We start from the raw sequence: 22,646 nt of genomic DNA, 5'->3' as shown, positions 1-22,646 counted from the left end.
TAGGTCCCTTCCAGCTCCTAAAGCCTTGAGAGGGCAGGTGACTTCCTTTAGGCTACACAGATAGTAAATGACAGAGGCAGGATTCAAACCCAGAGGAAGGAAAGGTGGTACAGTGAAGGGAACATTGGATTTGTAGAGAACAGGCTTGGATTCTAATCCATTGCGGGGATTTTGCTTGCCCACATGTTTTCTGCTCTGTCCAATGGAGAGAATAAGTCTTGCCTTGCTCACTTTGAATGACAGAATGTCAGAGCTGGAGTAGGCACCTTCAGAGTGCAAACCCCTCATTTTATCCCTGGGGATGTGTCTTGCCCAAGGGCACCAAGATTAATGCCAGAGACAGAGTCAGAGGTCCAACATGGATATCCTGACTCCCTCCGGATCACCATTCAGATCACGACACCGTTCCTTGTCAAGAGCCCTGTTTCCTAACCAGGAAGGAAGTTGGATTTGTGGATAAGCTGGAGGCTTCCAGAGCATGGTAGAGAGCCGGAAGGGGCCTCAGACCATTCAGCTTTGATTAAAGCCAAGGTTAGCTAATATCTGAGGTCTCCAAGTGGGGCAGAGGGACATTGATGGCATTTGCGGAAAGCTGAGAGTTTGGTCTTCTTGATGGAGTTAGAAGTGCTAACGTGCATGCTTTTGGTTTCTCTGTCTCTTTCTCTGTCTCTCTGTCTCTGTCTCTGTCTCTCATCTTCTCTCACCTCTGCCTATACCCTTTGACTCTTGGAGCTGTACCCTTCATCTAGACAGTAGGTCTGGCCTTTCTCCCTCATGGTCACCATAGCCTTTCTCTCAGTTCTCATTGCAGGGCTTCATCCTCATGAGAAAATTGCCATGTACAGAAGTTTACATTTCTTTCTGCTCAGCCTCAGAGGGCTGAGCTAGAACCGGTGGATGGAGAGGCAGTCTTGGGCTTCAGGGAGAAGCTGTCCAGTTATCAGAGCCGTCTAAGAGGAGCATGGGCTATCTCTTGAGTTCCTTATTCTTGGAGATATTCAAAAAGAGGCTGGGTGAATGACAACTTGTCAGTGGCTGTTGGGTGGATTGAGAGGTTCTTACTCCAGGTCCAATTGGACTAGGTGCCCTTTTTAGCACTTGAGGTCATCTGATTACAACAATCACAACAATAATGTTTAATACTTCCCATCTCTATAGCATTTTACTCCTAAATGTTTTTTACAATGTGTTGATTTGATTCATTGGTATAGGACAGTAGTGTCAATCTTAGCTAGAACCAGCAACCACTAATCCATTCATAAGGATCTCTGTGGGCCACATATCAATTTAGTTTTAAAAAGTAGTATTATCCATGTTGTATTGTATTTTTATTTGTTTTATTCACTGTTTTCCAGTTACATTTTGATCGGGTTCATGCGCACCTGGGAGTGTCACATGGCTGCATGTTTCACATGTTTGGTGTAGGGAAATCTCCCAGTGTGGAAACTCCTTCCATCTGTCCTTGCAGATTACTTGGGCTTCTGCTCCTGTCTTTGAGAGTTGTCTGGGGTATTGAGGTGATCAGTGGCTTGTGGGTCTTGAACCTTGGTCCTTCTAATGTGAATATCATGTATTCCATATCATTGATGAGTCCCACTTCATATTTTCCAGAGAAGTTTCTTATCCATTGTCTCATTTGATTCCCCTTGTCTCCAGTGAAGAAAGCCCATGGCATGAATTAGGGAGACCTTGTTTCCAAACTGGCTTTGCCTTTGTGACCTCGAGCAAGTGATTCCCCTCTTTGGGTGTCATTTTCCCCATTTGTAAAGTGAGAGGGGTTGGATTTAATGGTACTCAAGGCCCATTCCAGGAACAGCAGGCTTTATCATGTCCATTTGACAGAGAGGAAAACTGAGAGGCCCATGCAAGGGAAGTAATGAGGAAATAATGACCCAGTTCTTGACCCCCCAGTCCAGCCTTCTTTTTAACTACTCCACATTGGAGAGATTTGTGGGGTTAGAATCAGAAGACTTAGGGTCAAGTCTTAGCTGTATGATCTTGGGCAGGTCACTTTCCTGGATCTCTTCTTTAAAGTGAGGGGGTTGGGCTAGACCATTTCTGGACTCCCTTTCTGGAAATGAAGACTTCTGAGATAGCAGAGTAGAGCTGAGCCAAGAACCCAATCAAGGCCTCCTGATTCCTCTTCTGGGCCTCAGGTCGTATTTCCCAGCTTTGGAGCTGTCTGCTAAACTTTAAAAACTCCTCTTGAATGTCCCTAAACCAACTGTGCCAGGCTTTCAGAGAGCTTTGGAACGTGGGCCCTCTAGTTACTTCAGAGTTTCCTCTGACATCCCCAGACAACCAACCTTGTGACGAGTTGGCATTAAAACCTGTTCCCATCCCCTAAGTCCCACGGTAGGATCTGATGCTTGGTGGCCAACTCCACAGAGATCAGGTCTGTCCCTCTGACTGTCATGAGTAGCTGGCAACTTTCTTATAATTGTTTCTCTACCTTGGACGAGGAAATGTTCGTCCATGCTGGCTTTAAAAAATCCGTCCCTCTGGTGACATTTACCCACACAGACTTCCATATATGTTGGCTTTATCTTATCACCTTAATTAAACCACTGTGTTCCAGGAGGGCAGGGACCATATTGTATCTAAACTTTTTATCTGCCTCAGCCCTGGGCACAGGGCTTTGCACAGAGTGGGTTCATAATAAGTGTTTGTTCAATTGAGCACATGACTAGGTGGTCATTAAGGTGCCTTCCAACTCTGAAATTTTATGAGTATGGGGGCAGCTAGGTGGCGCAGTGGATAGAGCACCGGCCCCGAAGTCAGGAGGACCTGAGTTCAAATTCGGCCTCAGACCAAACACTTGACACTTACTAGCTGTGTGACCCTGGGCACGTCACTTAACCCCAGTTGGCCTAAAAAAAAAAATCATGACTATGATTCTGTTTCTGTAACTTCATCATATACTTCTTCACCCACTGTAGGCAGGCCTGTTGTATGATGTGGGTAGCGGTGTGGTGTGGGGGATAAGAGCTTAGGGCTTGGGGTCAGGAAGACCTCAGTTTGGATCCTGTCTCAAATCCTTACTAAGCTGTGTGACCCTGGGCGAGTCAGTTTACTTCTCCCTCCATTTCCTCATCTACAAAATGGGAATGATAATAATAGCACCTACCTCCTAGGGCTGTTGTGAGGATCAAATGAGTTTAAGGCATTTGGCAAACCTTAAAGAACTATATGAATGCTAGCTATTATTATTGGGGGCATGGCCCACCATGTGTGAGAGCTCCCTTAGAAGGGAGATTCCAGGAGGCATCTCTGACCTTTCATCTCCTTCTCCCCTGGGATCTTTTTTTTTTTGGAGGTGGGGAGATGGTATGGAAAGACCGTGTCCTGTGGGCTCCCAATCAGCCGGCCCGGCCCGGCCCAGCCCAGCTGGGGATGGGTTTCAAAGGGAAAACTGACCAGCTGGTATGTGAGCCATGTTAATTCAGTGAAGCCGCTCTGTTCTCTTGATGTTGGTTAAAGTTACGCCCGGCAGCTGTAGAGGAGAATGTGCCTGGGAAACTTGAGGAGGGGCGCTCAGACCCTGTCCTCGTGCTGCCGGCCTGCTGACCCCCATAAATCTCATGTTTGAGGAGGCAGAGGCAGCAGCACCCCCTTCCGTGGTGGGGGGAAGATGGGCAACAAAGAGGGCCCGAAGGTGCAGGAGAAGGAGCCGAGGTGAGGGGGCGGGAGCCCTGGCTTCTCATCTCAGCTCCCCTGGGGAAGTTCATCGTGTGTGCCTTCTCCAGAATGCAGCCTGTTCAGCTTGAAGGGGAAGGGGTTAGACTCAGTGATCTCCAAGGGCACTTCCAACCTTAGCAATCTTTGGTTTTGGGTGGTAGAGGGAATGGGGATGGGTGCTCACCATTGAAGATTTGGGAGAGGCGAGAGTTAACCTTCATGATTCTCCAAAGGAATCTTCTCCCCTCCCCCCCTTCCCTCCCCTCCTCTCCCCTCCCCTCTCTCCTCTCCTTTCTCCTCTCCTCCCCTCCTCCCTCCCCTCCCCCCCTCCCTCCTCCCCTCCCCTTCCTCCCCTCCCCTCCCCTCTCCTCCCCTCCTTTCCCCTCTCCTCCTCTCCCCTCTCCTCCTCTCCCTCTTCTCCTCCCCTCTCTCTCCCTCCTCTCTCTCTCCCTCCCTTCCTCCCCTCCTCCCCTCGTCCTCCTCCTCTCCCTCTTCTCCCCTCCCTCTTCTCACCTCCCCTTTTCTCCCCCCCTCCTCTTCCCTTCCCTCTCTGATTCTCACAACATCCCTAGGATGTAGGTACTATTATTGGACCCCCATTTTCCAGAGGAGGAACCTGGTTATGAGAAAGGTTAAGTTGCTTGTCCATGCTCTGAGTGTCTGGGGTAGGATTTGAACTCAGGTTCACATTTGTCACTGCACCCTCTAGCTGCTGCACCATATCACATCTTCAGCAGATTTGTCCCCTCTTTGGGGCTTAGCTTATCAGCAACCAAAGACTACCGTCCTTGCTCTACCTTCCTCAGAAGCTTTCTGTATTTGGTATGTCCCCACTCACTGTTGTTTAAGAAAATCAGAGGCAAACCGAGAGGGTCCTGATTCATGTGGGGCCCGGATTCAGAATCAGGTCTCCCAGCTCTCATCACCATTTGTTCCACCATTACACAGTATACCGCCTTGCTGTGGGGAAGGGAATCACGAATTCTGGCCTCATGCATGTGTGTTCTCTTCAGTTTACTTTACAAACTAATTGCAGCTTCCATCCTCCTCCTCATGGCACAAAGGGCTTTTGGCCATTGCCTACATGCGACTGCACTCCCAATTTTGGAAGTCTTGAAATGTCCTACTGCCATCTCAGGCCCTCAGTTGAACTTTCAGTCCCTCTTTCTGCTCTTAGGCCAACTCCCTATGTCCATTTCTAAGGCCCCGGCAAGCTCCTTGCTCGGTGACTGCCTCTATTCACCATGCCTGGGTTGGCGTGCAGCCCTCTAACTCCCATGCTTTCCCATATAAGTGTCCTGAGGCCCTGAAGGACTCCTGGTGAGAGTGGCAGCACCCACACCAGCCTTCCCCTCTGGCCCTTGAGCAGCGACCAGCACACGCTAGGTCCTGCTTGGGATGGAGGCGATGGGGACAGATTTTAATTCCGAGTTGTCACGAGGTTGTCTGGGGACGTCAGAGGATGCTCTGAAGCAGTCGAGGGGCCGTGTTCCCAAAGCTCTCTGAAAGCCTGGCAGAGTTGGTTAGGGAGAGAGATGGGGGAGCTGCCATCTGTCAATTAATCTCGCCATCTTATATGGACATAGTTTGTGGTACCCCAAAATAACATCAGAGATCTCTGATCACAGATCACCATTAACAGACATGGTAATCATGAAAAAAATTTGAAATGTTGTGAGAATTTACCAAAAGGTGACACAGAGACACGATGTGAGCACATGCTGTTGGGACAATGGCACCAGTAGACTTGCTCAGGATGGGGCTGCCACAGACCTTCAGTTTGTAAAAGAATGCACCATCTGTGAAGCGTAGTAAAGGGAAGCGCAATAAACCGAGGCATGCCTGGGTAGATAGATATAGACAGATGGACAGACGGACAGATGACACCAGGTGGCTCAGTGCAATGGAGGGAGGGATGGAGAGAGGGCACTAGTAGCTGGTGGGATCAGGAAAGGCTTCATGTAGAAGATGAGCTGGAGAGGTATTCTGTGAGGGGGAGGGGAGGAGGGGGGGCATTCCAGGCATGGAGGAGAGCCTGTACAAAGGCCCTCATGGACGTCGAGTGTTGTGTGTGAGAGTAAGGTTGGCTTCATAACAGAGTTATAAATTAGAATGTTATGTGTGTGTGTATGTATATATATGTATATGAGATCAGATTGTTATAAGAGAGAAAATGTGTGTTTGTGTGCATTCATGTATACATGTGAGCATGTTAGGAGAGCTTCTTCCTTCCTAGAAGTCTTCAAATGAAGACTGAATGACCATTTGTCGGTTTCATTGGATGTAGATTGGATTAGGTAGTTACTGAAGTCTTAGCTAGGAAATTCCATAATTTCTGTGGATTAGAATGAGGAAGACTGTAGGTTTAAATCTCACCCCCATTGTTTTCTAGCCTTGAGACTGGGGGCAAGTCACTTAACATCCCTGAGTCTCAGTTTCCTCATCTGTAAAATGGGGATCACCACAGGACCTAACCCACAGACTTGTGAAGCTCAAATGAAATAATCTGTATAAAGCTGGCAGTTTTAAAACACTATATAAATATTAGTTATTTTTTTTCCAAAAAGCTTGACAGATCATTTTCTTTAAAACATTTTTTCCTTTTATTATAATTTAAAAATCAACAAACAAGGACGTTTTTATATACAAAGGAGAGGGAAAAAGAGGATTGTATATGAAACTGAACTTCTGTTATGTCTAAGTTTTTAAAGTGTATATTTAATTTAACACAGTAGTAGCAAGAGTCATCATGGTGTAGCGGAGGGACGTCAGACTCACATGGAAATGGAGGCCACTTAATTCTAGGTCAGAATCCCTGCAGGTCGCATATTGACTTAGAAAACCACATATGGCCATTATCTATGTTTTATTGTGTTTTTATTTATTTTGTTAAATGTTTCCCAATTACATTTTAACCTGGTTCAGTTGGCACTTGAGTGTTGCTGGCAGCGTGGGCCCTCTTTTTAATGCCTTTGGTGTCAAGGATAGGACTGGCTTTAGTGTTAGAAATCAATCAGTCAGCAAATATGTGTCGTGCACCTTCTGGGCACTGAGCTAGGCTTTAAGTATACAAGAACAATGAACCCATCCCTACTCCCAGGAGTTTACATTCTAATGGTAGGACAAGTATACACAGCTTGAGCCTGACTGGTGCAAATAATGAGTCTCCTTAAGTGGTTGCATTATTTGAATTTGCGTTGTATATTTCCATTGGGCTGGAACCAATGACCATACTTTATATAACTGTATTTTCAAATAGTGTGGATTCAAATACGTGTGAGCACTTCGTTATTTGTACTAATTAGGACCTAGCTGTATTAATTACGGCCTAGATGTTCCAAAATCTTGGTGAGGGTTGAGTAGCTTAAATAGGTATAAATAACTTAAAATTACACTGAGATTTTCTTAGATGCCCATGTGGCATTCATATAAAGTGAGTAGATACAGGTAAGGAAAGAATAGTTTGGGAGCGCACCTACTCTAGCAGTTGAGGGCATCAGGAAAGGCTTCATGCAGAAGATGATGCTTGAGTGGGTCTTAAAGGAAGGGAAGGGATTGTGTGCGACAGATGTGAAGACGAAGTGGGTTTCATGCATGTGGAAAAGCCAGGTTAAAGACATGGAGAGACATAGGAGACTGTGTGGTCAGTCTTGCCTGCCTGTGTCCCAGGGTGATGACGCTCTTAACCTCTTAGTGCTCTGGGAAGTACTAAAAGTGGCTGAGAATGTGCCAGCTGATAAGGAAATGAACGATCCAGTCCCTGACCCTACCCTACTAGCAGCAGCATTGCCTTGAAGATGAGGGAAGGCTTTGGGAAGAGTAGCACCAGAAATGGGCCTTGAAAGGTTTTCATCCAGAATAGATAAGGAGTGGAGTGCCTTCTGGCCCTGTAGTTAGCCTATAGAAACATATAATGGTGGTATAAGGACAGGATTACAGAACAGCCAGAAATCCAGATTGACTAGATACTCCTAGTGCTAGGTACTACCAGTACTAGATATTACCAGATACTACTAGTACTAGGGACTACTAGTACTACTACTGACATTTATGCAGCACTCAGGGTTTGTTTTTAGTTTATGGGCATTATTTCATTTTGTCCTCAGCTCAACCTTATGGGGAAGGTATTACAGGTGTTTTACCCATTTTACAAATGAGGAAACTGAGAGTTAGAGAGGTTAAGGCAGATAGGTAGTGTAGTACCCAAAGCCCTGGATCTGGATTCTGGAAGACCTGAGTTCAAATGTGGACTCGGATATTTATTACCTATATGACCTTGGGCAAGTTACTTGACCTCTGCCTACCTCAATTTCCTCTTCTCTAAAACAGGGATAACAATATCACCTGTCTCCTAGGGTTGTTGTGAGAAATGAGAGGATATTTGTAAAGTGCTTTGCAAACCTTAAAGCTGATTTTAGAGTTGGAAATCCATCCCTCAGCAGGTATTTATTGAGCACCTGCTGTGTGTTGGGTATTGGGCTGGACAAGTACAATGAGACAATCCCTACTTGCAAGAGATTACATTCTAAAGGTGGGACATTTTAGTGGTGATGATGGTGGTGGTGGTGGTGGTGGTGGTGTGGTGATGGTGATGATGATGATGATGAGAATGATGATGGTGATGGTGATGAAGATGAAGATATGACTTAGCCTTTGTCATACAGCTAATAAATATTAGAGGTGGGATTTAAATACAGGTCTTGCTGGTTCCCAGTCCAACAATGACCCCTTCTAGAATGCTGCCTGTCATGAGTACACGAAGACGAGTCTTCTCGAAGACTAGAGAGGTGGATTGGAGCCAGATTGTGGAAGCCATCGAGTACCTAGCTAAAAAGCCACGGAAAGTTTTTGAGTAGGGTTGTGACACAGGAAGGCCTGAGCTTTAGGGATATCCCTTTGGGCGACTGTGTGATAAGATAAATGGAGAGGGGAGGGACTGGAGATAGGGAAGTCAGTTAAAAAGCTATTAGAACAGTCCAGGCAAGAGTCCTGACAGTGACCCTTGAGAAAAAAATGGAAGAATTAGGAACACAGGAATTTGGGGCCGTTAAACTCAGGGGCAAATAATCCTTTCCCTTTTAGTAACCCCTAAAATTACTGGTGTGTCACAGAGTGGTAAGAAGTGTTATTTACAATGATGAGTTAGTGAGAGGACATCAGTGTCTTCTATTTCATATGGATTTGGAAGCGTGTCGTACTAAACATGGTCTATGATGTTTCCTAGTTCAGCTCTTTCTCGTGCTGAAGAGCTTTGGCCTGGGGGTCAGGTCACCTGGATTCTAGCTGTCTGTTACTGATTTGCCCCGTTCTATAGATGAAGAGTCTAGGGCTTAGGAAATGGAAGAGACTTTTGCAGACACACAGGAGAGATGGCACCTAAAGCCAAGCCTTCTGACACTAGTGCTGCGTGCCACTGCCTAGTTCGGGCATCCTGGGGCGGCTGACAGCACTTGCCTGCCTGTCTTGGGCTCTGTGTCCCAGTGGGACCTCCAGGATCAGTCAGACAGGGTGGACACAGAGAAGTTAATGAGCTTGCCCTGTGTGACCCAGCTTGGGTGCTTTGGTCCCAGATCCCGGTCTCTCTGTCTCGGCTAAGGGCAGGAGTTTGGTTGTGTGTGTGTAATGGGGGCCCCACATTGAGCCTGTGACAGAGCCCCTCCTGTCTCCAGATGTGCCGCTTAGCGGCTTGCTTGGATGGGTCTGTTTGTGCTCGGACTTGCCGACCTCTTTCATTGTGTGAGCCCCGATGAGATCAAAGCGGTCCTGGCTAAACAGACCCTCTGTTTGTAAAGTGCACCCCCCCTCCTTCCCCCCCCCCCAATTCTCCCAACCTCTCAGAAAAATATTTACACGGGAGTCCGGGAATAGGGACAGACCTCTCTCATCTCCCCTGCCCTGCCCTGCCCTGTCCTGCCCTGCCTGAGCTGCTGCTTTAGGGGAAGGCCTGTAGGTAACTCAGAGGCCGCCTCTTCAAAGGCTGGGGAGGGGGGGATTTGCATCGGGCGGGCGGCTCACATCAGAGGCCTGGCCACAGGCCAGGGGGCCCCAGAATGAATGCCAGGCGGTTGGTGTGTGTGAGGGAGGGAGGGAGGGAAGGAGGGGAGGAAGGGTGGGGTAGCTGGGCAGGAGAGAGCAAGGCTTGGGAGGGGGAGAGGAGGTGGGGGGGGCTGTGGACAGATAGATGGACCGACTGTGATATGCCATGGGAGGGTGGGGCATGAGGCCTTTGTACAGCCCGCTCAGATTAGAGGCTATTTGCTCAGGGGGCTTTGAGACGCCATCTCTGGGTGGCTGCTGAGCGTCAGTCTACAACACCCCATCACCTCCACCCCAAGGCCACGTGGGTTGATAACACTACCACATCAAGGCTCACCTTGGTTAGGGCTTTCCTCACAGCCTTGTGAGACAAGTAGTGTCACTGTTTTCAGACCCATTTTATAGATGAGGAAGCTAAAGCACCGAGGGGTAAGAGAGGTCACCCAAATAGAATTGGATCTCAGAGATGTACTAAGCTATGCTGATTCTCTCAAAGAACCCCTAAACCCTCCCATGTTTGTAGCTCTTCTGAAAGTTTTCAAGGCACTGCCTTCTGCTCAGAAACCTTCTGGAGCTCCCTGCAGGATAAAATCCATACTCCTCAACCTGCCCTTCAAGGCCTTCTGTGTTTGATCTGGTGCTGACATGTGACTCTCACCAGCACCTTCCCAAAGCCTGCCCATCCTTCAAGGCTTCACTCACGCACCGAAGCTTCCTGGGGAGCCTTTCCTGACGGCACTTGTGAATGACGACCCTTCCTTTCTACGGCTCCTCGGGGTTTTACAAGAGTGCCTTCCTCACATCATCCCCTGGGAGTTAGAGTAATATTAGTTCTGTTTTTAATGAGGAGATTAGGATTGAGAGAGAGGAAGGGGCCTTTCTAGGGTCACACGGCTGGCCTGCATTTGAATCAGAACTTGAACATGGGTTAGACATGGGCAGGTGTTCTCTCTACTGCCCTGCCCTGGCTTTCTATAGGTGTCAGTCACTTATCACTTTGGCCCTAGTCACCCATGGACTTTGTATAGCTCTGAGACTGAGAGCTCCCTGAGGGCAGGGCCTGGACTGCTCTTCCTCTGTCCTCCCAGACTAGGAGCTCCTGGAGACAAGTGGGCTCTAAGGGAATGTTTGTTGATGGTCAGTGATCTATATATGCCTTGTTCTCCCCTCTTTGGCCGCTCATCTCTTCTCTGTCTGTCTCCACAGATGATGTCACTATGGGGAAGGAGAACCCAGGACCCGAAGGCTCCAATGGTGACCAGGAAGATGCATCTGGCAAACAGTGGGGTAAGAGTTTGTAGCGTGATGTCGTGTTAGGTTTCCTTACCGTTTACTAGAACTCTGGTGCCCAGAACAAGAGAGCTATTGATGTCCTACTGTCCCCTGCCCTGGTGAGACCAGAGTGGGGAACAGTGTGTAGTTCTGGTTTTAGGAAGGACATTGACAAACCAGAGGGACCAGAAGGGTAAGACAGCTGGAGGCTGTGTCATATGAGCATCAGTTGAAGAACTGGGAATATTTATCCCAGAGAAGGGAAGATTTAGGAGAGGGTCAAGATAGCTATCTTTAGCTAAAGGATAATCTTCTTGTAGAGGGTTAGATTTGTTGAAGGTTACTTAAGTGGTATAATGGGAGGGGAACTAGAAAGAAACCCCTGCCCTCCTCTCTCTCTTCTCTCTCTCTCTCTCTCTCTCTCTCTCTCTCTCTCTCTCTCTCTCTCTCTCTCTCTCTCTCTCTCTCTCTCTCTCTCTCTCTCTCTCTCTCTCTCTCTCGTCTCCCTCTCAAAATATTTGCTTTATCCATGGTTACTTACTAACCTACAAATCCCCTTGGTCATTTGCTCCCTGTCATCCACACATAGGTCTGATTTAGATTTCAGATTTATTTTTCTTGTTTTTGTTTTTTTGGAAGAGGAGGGAGATCTAGAGAAAAGGAACATGAATGTAGGTCTTGGGCTGGCTGTGAAGTCTTGGGGGTTGGGCTAACGCTGGGGATGGCAGGGACATTGAGACCAAAGTCCCTGGTTTGTACAGGCATGCCTTCCCAGGGTGGAGAGTTTAAGGAGCAGAGCAGATGTAGTGACAAGAGTCTATAATCTAAGATGGAGAAGTCAGAGAGCTCTGAGCTTTGGTGGTGGCTTGACACCAGAACCCAGAACATGAACCCAACCCCTTGGAAGTGTTAGCCCCAATTTCAGTGCTCAGAATCTCTGTGGCCTGAGATATGGACCCCAGAGGTTTTAGTTTTGTTTTTTTCCTGAAACTCATAGTTGATGATAGCTGGACTCTGGGATCTTGGAGCTATAACTCAGAGCTTTGTGATGAATGTTGGCAAATTGGTTACCAGATTTGATGTAGTATGAATCCAAAGTCTAGTTCCTGGTCATATTCCTGACTTCTAGAATTATTTCCACTTCTTTCCAAGCTGCTTTGGGCCTTGGACAGCTAGTTGATTGTCTTCAGACCTCTGGGGTTCAAGTTCAACACATAAATGCCCCAGAAATCTGGCTGTTTTCTACCATGAACTAATGGAAGGGTAAAGATGGAGCTGGGCTTGGGGGGCTGGAAGTGATAAGTAGAACATAGAAAGGCATAAAAGTCTCACGCAAGCTAAAAGTCTCAAAGAACAAGACCCTCAGATTGTTTGAGGTGATGTGAGCCTTGTTTTCTCAGCCAGATAAGGAATTTCGTGAGCACAGAGTCCTGTCCTCTACCTCCTCTGCCTTCCTCACCCCTTGTCCTGCTGATGGAAAACTGACTTTTCCAACCCCAGTCAAGCTGACTGTAGTGTGCTCTCTGCCCTCACCTCACTTATCCCTGTTCTGTCCTTCCAGCCCGACCTCGATTCACCCAGCCCTCTAAGATGCGGCGGAGGGTGATTGCCCGACCCGTGGGCAGCTCTGTACGGCTCAAGTGCGTGGCCAGTGGCCATCCACGGCCAGACATCATGTGGCTGAAGGATGACAAGACCTTGACACCCCAGGAGGTTGGCGAGCACAAGAAGAAGAAATGGACACTCAACCTGAAGAACCTGAAGCCAGAGGACAGTGGAAAGTACACATGCCGCGTCTTTAACCGTGCTGGCGAGATCAATGCCACCTACAAAGTGGAAGTCATCCGTGAGTGTCAGATCATCCCTACCCCTGCCCCAAGATCTGAACCCAAGCCTGGGCTGGGGAACAAGGTGACTTTTGTGGGGCTAGAATAGGGTCCTTTGGGATGAATTTGGGTACCAGATGACCTCTCCTTATCCCCTTATCCACTGCACCTCGAATTCATCAACATCCTTCTCTATCATCCTCCTGTTGTTTTTTTAAAATATTTTTTTCATGTAAAAACAATTTTTAATAATTAATTTATTTTTAGTTTTCAGTATTCACTTCTGTAAGATTTTGAGTTTTAAATTTTCTCCCCCTCCCTCTCCTCAGCCACCCCCAAGACAGCGTGCAATCTGATATAGGCTCTACTTATACATTCATATTAAGCATATTTTACCATTAGTCATGATGTAAAGAACAATTAGATCTGATGGGAAGAACCATGAGAATGAAGCAATAAAACAAAATAACAAAGGAAAAGGAAAGCAAAGAGCATGCTTCCATCTGCATTCAGACTCCATAGTTCTTTCTCTGGATGTGGGTAAAAACAATCAGCATTCACTATTAAGAAGACAAGCAATTTGATATAGGTTATACATGTGCAGTCATGCAAAACACATTTCCATATTAGTTGTAATGTAAAAGAAAACACAGACCAAAAAAACAACCTATGAAAAAATAAAGTAAAGAAGTCTGCTTTGATCTGCATTCAGGCTCCATCAGTTCTTTCTTTGGAGATGGATAGCATTTGTCATCACGAGTCCTTCAGAATTGTCTTGGATCTTTGTTGCTGAGAACAGCTAAGTCATTTATAACTGATCATCATACAGTATTGCTGTTACTGTGTATAGTGTTCTGATTCTGCTCACTTCATTGTGCATCTTTCCAGGTTTTCCTGAAAGCATGCTGCTCATCATTTCTTATAGCACAATAGTATTCCCTCACAATCATATACCACTTCACCCATCCCCCAATTGATGGGCATCCCTTAGATTTCCAATTCTTTGCTACCACAAAAAGAGCTGCTGTAAATGTTGTTGTATGTATAGGTCTTCTCTTTTCTTTGCTCTCTTTGGAATATAGACCAGGTAATGATATTGCTAGGCCAAAGGATTTGGATAGTTTTATAGCCCTTTGGGCATAGTTCCAAAGTACTCTCCAGAACAGTTGGGTCAGTTCACAACTCTACCAACAGTATATTAATGTCCTAATTTTTCCACATCTCCTCCACCATTTGTCGTTTTCCTTTTCTGTCATATTAGCCAATCTGACAAGTGTGAGGTGATACCTCAGAGTTGTTTTATTTTGCTTTCTCAGATCAATAGTGATTTAGAGCATTTTTTCATATGACTATAGATAGCTTTGATTTCTTCAGAAAACTATCAGAAAGCTTTTTTTTTTTTTTTAAAAAACACCAGAGGGGTGAGGCATGTCACTTGATGCAAAAATTTGCTTGGTCCTTTGAGATAATCTTATAGTCTGGTTCTCCTTTTAGTACCTGCTGTGTACAATGTTTCCCTTTTCTCTATAGTGAGAAAAGCTGCAATTTAGATAAGACTCAATTCTGCCCCTCCTGCTTTGGTGAGGAGCAGAGGCAGGATAGCGTTGTTTAGCCTGGAGAAAGATAGACGAGAAAGGGCTTCAGTAGGATTCAGTTTGGCCTCAATTAAGAGATTGTCTCCCCAATAAAATGTGCGCTCCTGGAGGGCAGGGAATGTTTTCTTTTTGTCTTTGTTTCTCCTGCACCAACCTTCCTGGCACTTTGTAAATACTTGTTTGAGTGAATGAATGAGTCAGTTCACAGAGATTTATGAAGTAATGATTATGGGCCAGGCAGTGCAGGTGCTCTGGATATAAAACCAAAAATGAAACAACTCCTCCACCCTGTCCGTAAGGGGCTTACATTCTTAGTAGCATCACCAGAAAAGCCTTGATATTTTTAAAAATTAATTTAGTTTTTAACAATCACTTCTATAAGCTTTTGAGTTTTAAATTTTCTCCCCCTTCCTCCCTGTCTCCCTCCACAAGATGGCATGCAATCTGATATAAGTGCTACATATAAGAGCATTGATATTGAAAGCACTGATTTTTTTTTTGAAACGAGAAGCCTGGGATAGAGAGCACTCCTGAGTCTTGCAGATACAATTCAGCCTCCCTGTTCTCTAAGCAAAAATTCCCATGTTGGCTGTGTCCAAAACTACATCTCTTATTCTACATCTGGAGTATGTCACCTCTTTGTCAAGAGTGGACGGCATGCTTTATCATCAGCTCTCTGGAAACAGGGATAGCCTGGATCATGGATCAACGTTTTTATGTCTTTCAAAGTTGTTTTTCTTTACAACACTGATGTTACTGTATCACTAGTTCTCCTGGTTCTGCTCCTTTCACTTTGCGTTAGTTCCTAAGAGGCTTCCCAGGTGTCTCTGAAACCTTCCATTTGTTATGGTACAGCAGTGTTTTCTTCCGTCTCTGTGCCGTAATTTGTCTGACTCCTTTCCCTACTCTTCTGCCATTCTTGCAGGTGCAGAAAGAGAGTCTCTCCCACACCTCCTCCCGGTCATGATGCAGCTTTGTTTGTCTTTTACTTAGGTTCATGGGTCTCTGTGGCCAAAGAATTCACCATGTAATGACTGGCCTCCTGGCCATGAGCTTCTCTGTATTTACCTCAGCTGTCAGTCAGCAGACGCAGTCTCTGGCCAGGACCGAAAAGAGCATTGAACTTGGAGTCTTATGACCTGAGTTTGAATGTCAACTTTACCACTTAATTGCCTGTGTGACTTTGGACCAGTCACTTTACTTCTGAGGAAGTAGAACAGATGACCTCCCAGCTCCGGTCTCCTCCCATGATTCAGTAGGCATTATGCTAAGTGCTGGGGATACAAAAGACAGTCCCTATCCTCGAAGAGCTGGTCTCCTCATCTAATGGGAGAGATAACATGCAAACAGATAGATACAAAGCAAGTTGTATATATGGGAAAAATAGGAAATAATGAACAGAGGGAAGGCATTGGAATTGAGAGGGGTTGGGAAAGCTTCCAGTAGGAGGTGGGACTTTAGTTGGAACCTAAAGGAAGCCAGAGAGGTCAGTAGTCAGAGTGGAGGAGGAAGAACTTCCAGGTGTAAGGGACAGCCAGAGACCATGAGCTCTCTGCAGGTCTTTCCAGCATAATAGAAACTGCAGGGCTTGTGTTCTACTGGCAGAGCAGAACAAGGGTCAAGGTCAAGAACCAGGGTCAGAGCAAGCAAGGGTCACCTCTGTGCTAGCAGGAGGCACCAGAGCAGGGCTTTTGTGAAGTATTTTAATACTTAAATAGTGAGAGAAACAGAGAGAGACAGAAACAGACATAGACACAGGGAGAGAGAGATGGACAGAGACAGGCAGGTGAAGTGGTGGAGTGGATTTAGAGCCAGCCTTATAATCGGGAAGATCTGGGTTCAAGTTCTGTCCCTGACACGTACTTAGACTATGAGACCCTAGGCAAGTGCCTTAACCTCTTAATACCTCAGTCCACTCTCTTAGACTATAAATAATACAGTAGGGGCCTATCTTTGCACTTGATTGAGGGAGGTTTCTTACCAAGATTTCCCTATGTTACAGAAATCACTGGTTTGGCCTTCTCATCCCCCGCCCTACCCCACTCCCCAAATCATATACTCCTGTGTTATATTATTACGTTCTATTATTACATTATATTAAACATTCTAAACTTAACAAATACCAAATAAAAGAAACTTTTTTAATATACAAAGTAAAACAGAAAAAGCGGGTTGTACGTGAAACCACATATCTCTTTCATAAAGCTTGCTTTTCCATTTTTAGTTATTAAAAATTAAATTTTTTGTAAACAAAAATCTATTTTCTCTCCCTCCCCAAACTCCTATTAAAAAAAACAACACCAAAACCTCTTGTAATAACTATGCATAGTCAAGCAAAACACTCCCATATTCATGTGCAAAAAGAGTCAGGAGATGGGTAGTTTGCTTCCTCATGGGTCTTCTGGAATCACAGTTGGTCATTATGGTGATGAACGTTCTTAAGTTTTTCAAAGTGTTGTTACTTTGCAACATCTGGTTTGTTCTAGAAATTTTCATCCTGGTTCTGTTCTCTTCCCTCTGTGTCAGTTCATACAAATCTTTCCAGGTTTTTCTGAAACCATCCGCTTCCTCATTTTAGATAGCGCAATAGTTTTCCATCACATTCATACACCAGAGTTGGTTCAGCCGTTCCCCAAATGAAGCCCGTCCTCCTTGGTTTCCAGTTCTTTGCCACCACAAAAGTTGCTGCTAGAAATATTTTTGTACAGATGGGTCTTTTTCTGCTTGACCGGGGCCCTTGATTCTTCTGGGAACCGGATGGGGAGCAGAGATGTTGACAAGCGATTTGCCACCCCATTTCAGAGCGGACCCGCTCCAAGCCCATCCTGACGGGCACCCACCCAGTGAACACTACCGTGGACTTCGGCGGGACGACGTCCTTCCAGTGCAAGGTGCGCAGTGACGTGAAGCCGGTGATTCAGTGGCTCAAGCGGGTCGAGTACGGCACGGAGAGCAAGTACAACTCCACCATTGACGTTGGCGGCCAGAAGTTTGTGGTGCTCCCCACCGGGGACGTGTGGTCCCGGCCCGACGGCTCCTACCTCAACAAGCTGATGATCACCCGGGCCCGGCAGGAGGATGCGGGCATGTACATCTGCCTCGGAGCCAACACCATGGGCTACAGTTTCCGGAGTGCCTTCCTCACCGTGCTGCCAGGTGAGGCATCAGAGCTCTGGGCTCCCCGACACTGGGCTGGCTCCCAGGATTGGGTTCCTGCCATCTCCAGGGTCCTCTCCCCTCCGGGATCTATGTGTCCAGTGTCCTTTCCCAAGCCCCCTTTCTACAATGTGCCTCTGATAGCCCCACAGCTCTGTCTTTAGTGTTTGGGGGTGGGTGGGGCTGGGAATAAAAGAGGTCCCAAGAGGTAGCTGTTGTATGATGGGGAGCATCTGATTGAGACGGCACGGTATGGGAGGGGGTCAAGTGCAGTAGATTTGGAGTTTAAAATCCCAATGTGACCGCTTAATATTTGTATTGACCTTGGATAAGGTCAGTTCCTTTTCCTCCCTGGGACCTCAGTTTCCTCACCTGTAAAATGCAGGATTGGACTACACAACCTCGGAGAGCCTTTCTATGGTCCTTAAATCAGTTTGTGATTCTGAAGCCCGGTGGTATGAGCACCCGCAAACCCGACGGGAACCTTCCTCCCTGAGGGGGCCTCAAAATTCCCCAGGGCCGAGGGCTTTCATGTCCCCCTGAACTCCTTCTCCTCGGGGGTTGGTGTGGCCTCCCTCTGAGGGCCACGAGCAGGGAAGCCCTATTCTACCAGCCCCCTTGGGACCTAAATTAATACACCAAGCAGTCTGCTCCTCTTTGCCCTGCCTTCTCATGGTGACTTTTTTTTTTTATCCTTTTTGTGTTTCTGTTTTCCTCATTTCGTGTCTCTTGCTTTCTCATTATCTTGCTTCATTTCCCTGCCCCTCTCATTTTGTCTCCATGCCTCCCTCCTTCTCCATGTTCCTCATTCCCTATCCTCATCCTTCTTTAACTTTTCCCTTTATTCTCTCCCTCTGTCTCCTTTTGTATCACCCCTCCCCCTTCTCTGTCCTTCTCTGTTCCTCGACCTGTATGTCCTGTTTCTCTCTTCCTCTGTTTCCCTGTTTCTTCTCCCTCTGTGGGCCTGTATGTCCCTTTCCCATCTGTCTCAATCTTTCTCTGTCCTTGTGTCCATCTCTGTCTCTTTTCCTGTGTCACTTTCCCTGGCTGTCTCTCTGTCTCTGTCTTGGCATCTCCCCTTTACAGACCCCAAGCCCCCCAGCGGCCCTGCAGCTCCCTCATCAACCAGCAGTCTGCCGTGGCCAGTGGTGATTGGCATCCCAGCCGGCGCAGTCTTCATCTTGGGCACCGTGTTGCTGTGGCTGTGTCAGACCAAGAAGAAGCCGTGTTCCCCGCCCCCAGCAGCGCCAGGCCACCGGCCACCCCCTCGGGACCGGGCTGGCTTGGCTGCCATGCCTGACAAGGACTGCCTGACCTCAGGGCACTACGAGGATTATGGGGTGGGGGGTCAGCCCCAGCTGCCCCCCCCAGCACAGCAGCACCTGCTGGGCCAAGGCCCAGCCCCCACCACCAAGCTGTACCCTAAGCTCTATACAGACATCCACACCCACACGCATACCCACTCCCACTCCCACGTGGAAGGCAAAGTTCACCAGCACATACATTACCAGTGCTAGGTGGCGACGGCCAAGGAGGTGGGTATTCGATATCCTGGCTCTACGTGGCGGCAGGTGGGTCAGCGAGGCCCCTTTGCGGGGGGGCACCCCTGCCGGGACCCATACCGACCCCTCATGGGGCAGGAGGTACAGAGAGACAGAGCCACAGAGATGTGGGAGGATGCCGAGTGAGCTACAGAGTGGACAGAGACTGATGCAAATGCAACTTCCAGGACAGATCTAGAGACACAAAGAGCTACAGAAACAGACATAGACGGAGCCTCAGAAAGAGAGAATCTATATAAAGAGTTCTATTTTTTTTTTTGTGACATTGCAGTGAATCTATAGTGATGGAATAATGAAGGAATCGTCCTCCCCCCTGCCCCTGCTCTTGCTCCAAGGCAATCATCCTTGATTGATGCTTTAATTGCCTCCACCCCATCTCAAACCCCTCTCCCTGGCCCCTGAAGTGGTAGGTGCTTTGTCAGTGGGTTCCTGGCTTTAAAGAAACAAAAGATGCCCCTCATCCCTTCATCCCCACCTTGTTCCACGCCCAGACTTGTGGAGAGAGAAGGAAGGGATTTGATCTCCTGCATGGAGCAATGTGCCCAGCCCTGTGCTGAGGCCAGATAGGGAGGAGAGGAAAGGCTTGTTCGACTTCCAGCAGGCCAACTCTGGCCTGGTGCCTTGGGGGGTGTGGGGGGAAGAGTCCTGGGAAAGGCCATTGAGCTGTGGACTCTCTGCTAGCCCCCAACATGGCGCCATCATCCATTGGGCTCTCCAGACTTCCCCTTCCCCTCTCCCCCCGCCATCCCCTTTGCTATTTATATTTATGAAATTAAGAAAATAATAATAATATTAATAATAATAATAAAAAGGAGAGCCTTCCCAAGAGTGGGCAAAGGCCCTCCAGGGTCAGCAGCACTGACTTCAGTGCATCCCTTGTGGAATGGCCATCTATCCTAGAGATCGCTCCAGCTGATGACTGTAACCCTGGGTTGCCCATTCTAGAGCCAAGGCTGAGCCCTTGAGAGGGACACAGGGCCCACTTAACCACCTCTTCTCCGTTGGCCGTAGCTGGGCGTTAATGTAAAGGAAACACCCTCTTCAGCCTAGAGAGTATCTAAGCAGGGGCCATGTGTGTTTAATTTATTTTGTTTAACGTGGTCAAACGAAGTATGTGCTTTTTGTACAAGCAGGTTTTTCTGTCTGTCCATCTGCCAGGCTAGAAGGGCAGGCCTGTTTGTGTGTCTGCCACTCCTGGGAGCCCAGGGTTGCTGCAATCTCAGAGTGAGCACGGTTCCAGCAGGTGGGAACTTAACTAGGTTCATCCCCTCTGAAGCCTGGATCCTTGGGGAATGACGGGGAAGCAGAGTCCAGGCCAGGACAGAGGATCTGAACCTGGCCAAAGGCCTTGCTTCCTCATCCTTCCCCTTTCCCCGCCTCAAACAAACAAACAAAAGTCAGGCAAATTTGGATTTGGAAAATTTACATGACTTTGTGATTCTTCAAAAACAAAGAAGTTGTTCTCCCTTCCTCTCCCTCCCCTAGTCCTGAAGGAGACATGTTGCCAATTTTTCCAGGACAGGGAGGAGTGAGGGGTTGATTGGGAGTGGGCTGGGCTTAGCCACTAGCTCATGGGTTTGAGGGCCCAGACAACATGGGCAAAGCCTCCCAAGGGGGATGCTACTGAAGTCAAGGCGGGGACTCTGCCATCTACCAGGATCCCAGTGCTAGATCCCATCTCCCACCAAGGCTAGAGTCCAGACCCCAAAGAAAGAGAAGGCTTCTTCCTCCCCCCCCCTTTCTGAGCCATGCTGCTACTTTCCCCCAACACCTTCTCATCTGTCTACTTATTTGCTCCTCAGAACACCCCATGTGATGTTGGTATTAATCTCCCCATTTTGCAGGCAAGGCAGCTGAGGTACAGAGAGGGACTGAGGTCATATAGCCTGCTTTTTGCAGGAACTTGCGAGCCAGGCCTCACAGTCCAGGCTTTTCCCACAATATCAAAAAATGTATAAGACAGAAAAGTAGATGTGACCTCGGATCATTCTGATCATGCCACTGTTTCCTCTTGATTTCAGCCTCCCACCCCCCACCCCTCACTGCCCTGCCCCAGGCCTTAGGATGGTACTACTAAAACTGTCTTAGGCGTCTGAACCCTTGAAAAGAGACAAGTTTGGCAGGTAGGAGATTGAGGTCGGAGGGGAGGGTTGAGATCGTATGAAATGGGGGAGAGGAGGGCCTGTGTTTTTTTTTTTAATCCGAAATATTTCAAGAGAAGAGAATGTATCAGGAGGCATAAGCAGGCGAGGGGGTATCCAGGAAGCCCTCCCCATAGCTGCTAACAGCTCAGGCAGGTATTGCTTGCCCTTAGTACAGGCCATGAGAGGAGCCCACAGGATGCAGAGAACTTTGTCTGACCATCAGCTACCCTTAGCCTCCATTGGCCAATCTGTTGCACCCTAAACATGAAGTTAAAATGGTGAGTTTGTATGTATGTATGTGTGTGTGAATGCGTGTATATGTGTGTGTGTGTGTGTCTATGTGTCTGTGTGTTTGTGTCCATGTCCGTGTGTAAGCCCCACCATCCGTGTTGAGACAATCGTGTACAGTTGGCCCCTTCCTGTTCGATGAAAGCTTTATTGAACATTTATCAATAAATGCGTGAAGCTATGTTTGTCTTGCAAGTATTTTTATTATGGGAGAGATTGGGGCGGGCAGGGAGGGCTCTTTATGTGCTGAAGTGGAGGGGACTGACCCAGATTAAGCAGTTAATGGTGTAGTGGTAAGAATATTGATTTAGTCGGAGGATCTGGGTTTGAATCCTGGTGCTACCACTCAGTGCCCATGGCTCTGAGCAAATTTTTTTCCCCACTGTGGGCTTCAGCTAACCCATCTGCATGGTTGAGAAAAATCTGGGCACCACCTACTTCCCAGGACAAGGGAAGTGACTTGTGCTTTGCTACATGGTAATTTCATTGCCAGGATTTGAATTCAGGTTTCTTGCTCTATATCCAGTGCTCCTGTTCTTATATTCTGAGTAGATCCTGTCTCCCCTTCCCTATCCAGCAAGAATTCCCTTGTAACAAACAATAAAGAAAAAAGAGGACAGCAGAACCAACCGTCCATGAGGGTGTATGCAATTTTCCACCTCCGCAGTCTCCCACCTTTTCTAAGAAGGGAAGGAAGTAACTGCAGCTACAACTCCGTGCTTCCGAATCCTAGTTGCTCAACATTCAGGGTCTTTTTGGTTTCATTTCTATTGCATATAGTTTTCCTGCCTCTCGAACTTCACTGCCATCAGTTCATTTAAGTCTTTGATTTCTTCATGGCAGTTATTTCACAATTAAGTTCCGTTACTTTCATGGACCATAATTTGCTTAGCCATTCCCCAGGAGATGGGCAACTACTTTGTGTCCTGTTCTTTGATAGTACAGAAAGTGCTACTATGAAATATTTTGGCATGTTTAGGATTTCTCTTCCCTTTGGCCTATAAGTGGGGTCTCTGGGTCACAAGGGTATGGACGTGTTGTGTCTGACTCTTCTTAACCCTATTTGGGGTTTTCTTGGCAGAGATACTG

General features: G+C 47.3%; 1 protein-coding gene across 3 annotated transcripts in view; it reads left to right on the top strand.

Annotated features, from left to right (window-relative positions):
• The window catches only part of FGFRL1 (fibroblast growth factor receptor like 1), a 132,051-nt gene extending 110,313 nt beyond the window's left edge, over positions 1-21,738 (top strand). For all 3 annotated transcript variants that reach the window (XM_078149026.1, XM_078149027.1, XM_021005461.2), the window contains 4 exons: positions 10,921-11,001; positions 12,548-12,832; positions 17,210-17,563; positions 18,650-21,738. In XM_078149026.1, coding sequence (XP_078005152.1) covers positions 10,921-11,001; positions 12,548-12,832; positions 17,210-17,563; positions 18,650-19,080 — 1,151 coding nt within the window. In that variant the 3' untranslated portion in view covers positions 19,081-21,738. The remainder of the gene's footprint in view (positions 1-10,920; positions 11,002-12,547; positions 12,833-17,209; positions 17,564-18,649) is intronic.
• The last annotated feature ends 908 nt before the right edge of the window (positions 21,739-22,646 follow it).

This window comes from Phascolarctos cinereus, unplaced genomic scaffold (genome assembly GCF_003287225.1).
Source record: "Phascolarctos cinereus isolate Bilbo 61053 unplaced genomic scaffold, phaCin_HiC Scaffold_9;HRSCAF=440, whole genome shotgun sequence".
In the NCBI taxonomy this organism is placed as follows: Eukaryota; Metazoa; Chordata; class Mammalia; order Diprotodontia; family Phascolarctidae; genus Phascolarctos; species Phascolarctos cinereus.
This window is presented reverse-complemented; position numbering and strand designations above follow the sequence as displayed.